Source organism: Phodopus roborovskii, unplaced genomic scaffold, assembly GCF_943737965.1.
Source record: "Phodopus roborovskii unplaced genomic scaffold, PHOROB, whole genome shotgun sequence".
Lineage (NCBI taxonomy): Eukaryota > Metazoa > Chordata > Mammalia > Rodentia > Cricetidae > Phodopus > Phodopus roborovskii.
The window spans coordinates 3,165,891-3,173,914 of NW_026126434.1; the positions used below are offsets into that span (position 1 = coordinate 3,165,891).

General features: G+C 48.5%; 1 protein-coding gene across 1 annotated transcript; it reads left to right on the forward strand.

The window, feature by feature from the left end:
- Nucleotides 1-320: 320 nt before the first annotated feature.
- On the forward strand, nucleotides 321-2,684 carry Rd3 (RD3 regulator of GUCY2D). The gene is made up of 2 exons (XM_051186547.1): nucleotides 321-630; nucleotides 2,245-2,684. Exons 1-2 carry the CDS (start codon nucleotides 335-337, stop codon nucleotides 2,534-2,536), a joined length of 588 nt encoding a protein of 195 aa, XP_051042504.1. The 5' UTR covers nucleotides 321-334; the 3' UTR covers nucleotides 2,537-2,684.
- Nucleotides 2,685-8,024: the final 5,340 nt, after the last annotated feature.

Consider the following 8,024-nt stretch of genomic DNA (forward strand, 5'->3'; position numbering starts at 1 on the left):
TCATTTCTCTGGGTTCAATCATGACAATGCTCTCAGGACTCTTATCACCATGGCTGCATACATTATTTCTTTGTAATATTTACTATGAACCAAGCTTATCCACAACTGCTTCTAAGATGGCCCTATCTTGTTCTCCATAATAAGGATTTTTGCTCAAAGAGGTTGTGACCTGCATGAGGCCACGCAACTGTCAGGGGTAGGGGTAGGGGTAGAGCAAATGCTTTCCCCTGGGGCCCAACTCTCCCCTCTCTTGCTCTCTTGGGCTCTCTCCTAGTTGGCAGGGGTCACAAGGAAGTCCCACCCACATCTCTGTGTCAGCAGGGCCTGGGGGACCATGTCCCTCATCCCATGGCTCCGGGGGAATGACACCCCACCTCGGCTGCCAGCCCGGAGCCCAGCTGAGATGGTGCTGGAAACACTTATGATGGAGCTGGCTGGGCAGATGCGAGAGGTGGAGAGGCAGCAGAGGGAGCGTCGCAGCGCAGTCAGGAAGATCTGCACGGGAGTGGACTACAGCTGGCTGGCCAGCGCACCCAGGCCTTCCTATGACCTCAGCCCTGCTGAGAGGCTACAGCTGGAGGACGTATGTGCCAAGATCCACCCATCCTACTGTGGGCCTGCCATCATCAGGTAACCCTGGCATTGGGCTGGGGACCAACTGTGTGACCTTACTGGTTCCAGAGACAGAGAGAGTCACTGCAGTTTCACTAGGATCAGAGGTTATGAGTGGCCCAGATATATGTTAGATGGGGTAGGGTAGGAAAAGAAACTCAAAGACATGTTAGACTTTGTGAGGCTTCATTTGGGGCTGGAAGCTGATCCTGCAGGCTGTGATGGGTGAGGCTCAAAGCCCTTAAGTTCCTTCTTCCAGCCTGGGTGGTCAGGAACTTGCTTGTTAATAAGGACTCTTTTTTTTTTTGTTTGTTTGTTTTTGTGTCCCCCCCCCCCCCCCAGGGTTTCTCTGTGGCTTTGAAGGCTGTCCTGAAACTTGCTCTTGTAGACCAGGCTGATCTCGAACTCACAGAAATCTGCCTGCCTCTGCCTCCCAAGTGCTGGGATTAAAGGCATGCACCATCACTATTATCTTAAATGTCTCCTACTTCTCCTGCTGCATTGCCTCCTCTTCCTCCTCCTCTTTTAGCCCAGGCTAGCCCAGAACTCAGTAGGTAGCCTCTCCTGGCCTCAGATTCACATCCCTATTCAGACCTTAAGCCACCTCCCTGAAGGTGTGGCCCACCTAGTTCTGCCCCCCCCCCCCCCCCCCCCACTGAACTGGTGAAGTCAGTCCAAAACCCGGAATGATTCCAAAAGAACAGAAGTTCCTTGTCAGCATTTCTCTTTGTAAAGGACAAACCAAACATGTTAACCCTGACTCTTGCAATCCACCAACACTTGACCCTTCTGTGTTTTCTCTCTGAAATCCCCCTGAAAGGAGGGCTCTTTTCTCTCTCTCTCCCTTCCTTCCTTCCTTTCTTCCTTTCTTTCTATTTTTCATTCATTCTTTCCTTTTTTAACCCTCACTTCCCCCTTTGGTTTTTGTGGTCTTCTCAATGGCTACCTTCCTTTCAGACTGCCATCTCCCATTTTCCCGATTCTACTTGATGGGAGGTCCTGGAAGTGTTTACTTCAGAAAGGAAAATGGGGCTGAGGTCAAGAGCACAGAAGGTGCTCTGGCTGGCCAAACCCACAATGAGGAGACTCCCATGTTGCTTACTGGTTTTCCTGTCTGCCCCTGACCAGTGTTGGCCCTCTGCAGCATGGAGGAAGGCAAGGATGATTCTTGAGCTCCAGTCTCTTCTAGGCAGAGAAAACGGCTTGGGAGACACACAAAGAGGCACAATTGTCCTTCCTGGTCTTCCTGAGAAGGAGAAGGAATAGTGTGAAAGCATTGCCTGTCATCCTGAAGAAACATGGGTCCGGGAGAGATGGGACTCTGTGATTACACAATGACATAACCAGACATGCATTCAGAGCAATCACCAGGGCAGGTAACGAAAAGCCAGGCTGCAGTCTCAGTGCTACCTCTGAGAACTCCGCCCCTCTTGGACTTAGGCTGTCGTCGGGCTTACTGCCTATGAGCATGACCCTTGGGAAGAGGCAGGCGTTGCCGTTTACAGATGGGGCAATTGAGGCTCAGAGGTGAACAGAGCTGGGATCTGAACTGAGATGACGATCGACTTGGCCAAGAGTAAGGTGAGGAGTTGTGGGCGGGTGGGATGCTCAGCCCATCACCATGTCCTGCAGGTTCCGACAGCTGCTGGCAGAGCGGGAGCCCGAGGTGCAGGAGGTGGCGAGGCTCTTCCGCTCCGTGCTGCAGGAGGCCCTGGAGAAGACAAAGCAGGAGGAGGAAGCACATAAACTGACACGTCAATGGAGCTTGAGACCCCGCAGCAGCCTGCCGTCCTTCAAGACCCGTGCACGCATCGCGCCCTTTGCCAGTGACATCCGGACCATCTCGGAGGATGTGGAGCGCGATGCGCCACCCCCACCACGCACCTGGAGCATGCCAGAATTCAGGGCGCCCCAGGCTGAATGAGCTCCCTGGTCGGTCACCTGCAGGAGGGAATGACAGTGACCGGGTTGCGGGTGCTGGAACCTCCCCACCGACCCTGAACAGGAGACCCACCATGCAGCATTGCTGGACCACAGAGCTACCTATCCCAGTGGTGTCCACACCTCCTTGGCTACAGGGAGGACTCAGGACTGGAGCCCTGTTCCTCTCCCAGCAAGGTCTCCACTTCCCAGCCTGATGCAGACACAAGGACTGGTGTTGGAGTGGGCTCCTTCCCATCTCCTACCACTGTCTGGAACACAGAACAAGTGCTTGCCTCTTCCTCAAGTCCTGCATTCTCTTCCTGACTTCCTGGATGCCCCATTCACCCTATACATTCAGGGCGATGACCTGATGACATTTACTGGAAGGGAGCCACAGTCTCCAGGGTCAGCGGGAGAGGCAGGACAGTTGGTGGGGACCATAGAGATGGTTCAACTCACTCTTTAGCTAGTGAATGAAAATGGAGACTCTGAAGGGTCTCACTGCTTTTGCCTTAACTCTGATGATCCCTCCAATGTGGGATTGTTCCTGCCTCTGAGTCCTTGAATACTGGGCTATGATGAGATAGGACCAATGGCCACATCTTCACCCACTTATCCCTTACCTATCTCTTACCACTGCATGGGTCAGGGTGGGGCCAAAGTTGCTCTCCAAGAGAAGTAGCTAGGGGTAGTTAGGACGACCATAACCCTACAGTGTCATCACATGGTATGTGGCCAGTCCAGAGGCAGGGCCTGGAAGCCTTCAGACCTGCTGCTGGAGCCAAGGCTTCTGAAGTCCAGGCTTTTGTCCATACCAGCTTTCCTAGGAAGTGAGGTCACCTCCAGTGCCTGAGACAACCAGTCCCAAATAGTGTACGACAGCTTCATGCTCTAACTGATGGTGCATGTGGGGGGGTCACCTGTGAAAAATCTGGAAGGCCAGGTGCCCCCACACACTCTGGAGTAGAAGTGGGGTTCAGAGTAGTGGGTGAGCAAAGTGTCTGTCTCCAGCTTCCAGTGCACACCTAGAAAACACAAGTGAACCTCATAGCAGTCCAAATAAAATGCCAGGGGAGGGAAATCATCTAGGAATGCATGGGAGGAAAATAATGAACAAGTAATGAATGTAGTCTCTAGCTCAGTGTGTGTGTGTGTGTGTGTGTGTGTGTGTGTGTGTGTGTGTGTGTGTGCATCCTCTTTCCTCTCCTCCCCTTCGCTTCACCCCTTCTCCCTTCTTTTTCTTCAAGACAGGATCTGACTATTCTGGCTGGCTGGTCAAGTGGTTCTCCTGCTTCAGCCTCTTGAGTGCTGAGATCACAGAATAAACACTCTTTAAGTGATCTGGTTTTGGGTTACTTCACTGGAATCTGATTAAAGAATGACAGGATGGCACAGACCACTTATCCACCGTTTCAGGATGAAGGAGCTGATTGTCTCATTAATGTAATTACTTCTGAATAAAACACCTTAAACATATCTTTTACTAGAAGATACTGAAAAGGTCACTCAGTTGCCAAACTTTGAATGGATGTCCAAAGTGACCTGTGTTGTGTGATGGGTTTGTGGATGCTTCAACTGTGACACCAAGAACTAGAGAGACTTTGAAACAACTCTACAGTTGCTAGGGAATGTTGAGGGAGATGGAGCATGTAAGGCACCCTGGCTGACGCCCTCACTGGCCCAGATATGACTGGAGGGAAGTTCAGAGGAGTCCTCAGGGGACGACTACTGATCTCTTCTTCCAGGTCTCAACAAAGAAAAGGAAAACTTGCTCTTGAATGACAGGCAGCTGTGAATGGAGTCTCTGTCAAGCCTCCTCAGTACTGTCCTGCTTTGTTCCAATCACACTCCAAAACATCCAAGCTTTGCTCCTGTGTGAGGTGGCATTGGAGCTGAAAGCCCTCCCCTGTGAAATGCAGTGATGATGCAGTGTGTGAGCAATGATGACTGAGGACTGCTGTGTGCTCTGTGCTGTCCTGTTGTGACTTCAGAAGATACTTATTATCATAAAAAGGCAACAGCTGTGGGCAGGCCCCCAGCAAGAACCCCAGAGGACAGCCTGGTTGTCATAGCAGCCCTGTGTGTATTGTCACCCTTTCGGTGGGACAGGATGTGTAGGTGGCCATAGTGATTATTATTCTGACTCATACTGTCAGGTGACAAAATGAAGGACAGACTCAAGCCAATATGTATGTTTATGTCTTAGTTTTCAGTGAAAGTTAAAAAAAAAATGCCAAAAAGGCTTTTGAAGAGGTTATAAAGAAATATTTTGGGAGCTGGAAAGATGGCGTAGTGGTTAAGAGCGCTGGCTACCCTTCTAGAGGACTTGAATTCAATTCCCTAAAGTTACATGGTGACTCACAAATCACCTAGAACTCCAGTTCTAGAAGATCCCATGCCCCGTGGTCTCTGTGGGCACTACGAATGCATATGGTGCTTATACACTCACACAGGCAAACCACCCATTCACAGAAAAGAAAAATAAAACTTTTGAAAAAAATTCCAAAATGCCTGGGAGGTTAGCATCTGAGAATGTCACAGAATGCCGTTCTGTTCTCAAAATAATCCACGTCTTCAGAGTGATTGGTTTCCATAAGCATTCATTTCAAACTCTTTTTCTATCTTCTGCACTACCTATGAGATAAAAGCCTTAAAGGTCTGGTTCTTTTTATTTATAATTCCTTTTATTCTCCTAAGTCAGGGAATTCTTTTTTTTTTTTTTTTTTTAACATATAACCCAAAGAATAGAGCGCCTCAAATCTCCCAAGGTTGACTACAGCATGTTCTATGAATGTGCATTTTATTTCCAGAGCAAGGTATAGCTTTTATTGAGTGTCCAAAATGACGGGGCTTTGAACTTAAAGCTTGTCTGTGTCTACACCAGGCGCATGCTCCCGGTTCCCATGCTTGCTCGGCGGAGACGTCCTAGGACGTTTCCCACAGCGACCGCCTCTGGCTGAGAACCTCCGGGGACAGCAGAACCAGAGGAACCCGGGAACCGGCCGAGGCTGGGCGGGACTTCCGGGAGCGCCCCAGGGGCGGGGCCAAGGGCTCTTCCAGTCGCTCACGGAGGGGGCGGGGCCTGAGACCTTCTGGGCGACTTCCGGCTAGGGCTGCTTGTTTGGGTTGCGGGTTTGCTTTTCAGCCTCTTCCTCCCGTGCTGAATGGCGCCAGGCCAGGTTTTGTAATCCATCGTGACCAAGATCTCAGACTACATGTTTTTGCTGGTTAATTTGCTCAGGTTTGATGACCACTTCCGTCTAGTGTGGTGGCTCTCTCGTCTTTGCTCTTCCGGGGAAGTGAGTTTTCTTCTCATTTTTGGAGCATTTGTTTTAGGTTTGTTGGGGCAGCTTTTGTTGTCATGCTTTACTACATTGTGATGTTTGCCGGTTGATCGTCCAGTATTTTGAGCTTTATATTTTGACGGTTTGACTAGTAGTTTCTTTTAATTTTATAGGTAAGGATCTACTTACAGGCTACAATTTTGACTTTTCCCAGGAGCCTAGTATCTCACTGGATAGTACCTCCCCAGGGCACCTATTTCAGGGTGGCATCTTATGTTTCTCCAGATTCCTGGTAGACAGCGTTTTAAAAATTACAATAGTCATTTTTTCATCTGAGAGTCATTATTAAATTAGAAACGGCTAAGGTCTCCCAAGTATTTTAAGTACCGGTCTTGGAGGTGATCATTATATATATTTCTCCATTGTTTAAAATAGTCGATTTTTCGAGTGGTGAGAAAATGAATATGAATCACAGCGCCTGATGAGACAAAAGCAGGCGATGCAGAAATGGCAACACATGCAGCAAGGGAGTGTGGGATACTTGGTCCAGTCCTGCTAGGCCTTGGAATAGAGGCCGGAGGCTTCCACCTATCACCAGCGACTAATCTAGTAACAGATGTGCTCTCCTCAGCCCTCCCCAGCCTACCCCTATGAGCCCCCAACAGCATGTGTGCCCAAATCAGGCCCAACCCCAACAACCACAAGAGGAGCACGGCCCTAATTCTTTCTCCAATCAAGTGTGTTTTCCACAGCCTGTCCTTTCAGTCTCCATTCAGCCTGTCCCTGAAGATGTAGACTCAAATATTCACACCATAGTCCCCTACAATCTAGTTCTTAACGTCTTGGACTGCTAATTGCCCAGGCTACTAACCCCATAGAACAAGGCATTTTGCCAGCCTAGCCTATAATTGGGTGCTTTCTGAGCTTGCTAGCAGAGTAGGCATTGGCAGACCTCCACAGTGCAAATGGTAGATGAATGCAGCCGCCCCCTCCTCCCCAAGGCACATTAGACAACCTCCCAGAGTGCATTAGATATACACTCCGGACACCTTAACAGCATTTTGGGAGCATTTTTTTTTCTTCTCGTTATAAACAAGCCTTAGTAATGGCACATGCCTTTAATGCCAGCACTCAGGAGGTGGAGACAGGCAGATTTCTGTGAGTTCCAGGTAGGCCTGGTCTGCAGCAGTTCCAGGACAGCCAGGACTATACAGAAAAACCCTGTCTGGAAAGACAAAAAAACAAAACAAAACAAAAACAACAAAAAAGACTTTGTAAACAACTTTTGAACATTTCTTAGCCTAAAAGACAACTTTTCATGGATCATATAACAACTGTACAGTAGCTGTGGCTTAAACTTGCAGGCTGAACCGGGAAAATGTGTTTTTCATGGTTGGTTATCCTCAACCAGTTTTCCTCTCTGTGTGTGACTCAAGCATGCACTGGGAACCCCTTTGGTGTGAAGCCAAGCACTCATTCCTGCCCTGCACTGCCAATAGGTTTTTATTATTTCAAATGATGAAAAAATATGTAATATTAACACCTACTACTTACTGGTACAAATGGCTGACACTTTTCTCTATTTTCCTCATTTATGGAAGGATTAAAAAAATCTAAAGCCATGTCTGGTTTTCTCTTTTCTACCCCCAAGACTTTGCTGTTCCAGAAAATTTCTATCCCATAAATCTGATCATAAAATTTCAAGTATTAAGATTGTCTTAATCAGGTCAAGCATTGGTGGTGCACACCTTTGATCTCAGCACTTGGGAAGTAGAGACAGGTGGATCTCTGTGAGTTCATGGCCAGCCTGGTCTACAGAGAAAGTTCCAGGACAGACTCCAAAGCAATATAGAGAAACCTTGTCTCGAAAACAACATCAACATCATCATCATCATCATCAATAACAGCAACAATAGATTGTCTTAGTTAGGGTTTCTACAGTTGTGATAAAACACCATGACCAAAATCACAGTGGTGGGTATTTTCTGCTTACAACTCTCAGGTCATAGTCTATCACTGAGGAGAGTCAGGGCAGGAATTCAAGGCAAGAACATGGAGGCTGGAACTTCGGCAGAAGCTAAGGAGGATGCTGCTTACTGGCTTACTCTACATGGCTAGCTCAGCCCACTTTCTTCTAGAACCCAGGAGCACCAGCACAGAGATGGCATCATCCACTGTGAGCTGCACTCTTTACCATCAGTCACT

Bases quoted from the DNA above. Each gene is read 5' to 3' on its own strand.
- Rd3 (XM_051186547.1), top strand. From the start codon at position 335: ATGTCCCTCATCCCATGGCTCCGGGGGAATGACACCCCACCTCGGCTG. The intron at 631-2,244 runs GTAACCCTGGCA...CATGTCCTGCAG, and splicing joins TGTGGGCCTGCCATCATCAG to GTTCCGACAGCTGCTGGCAG.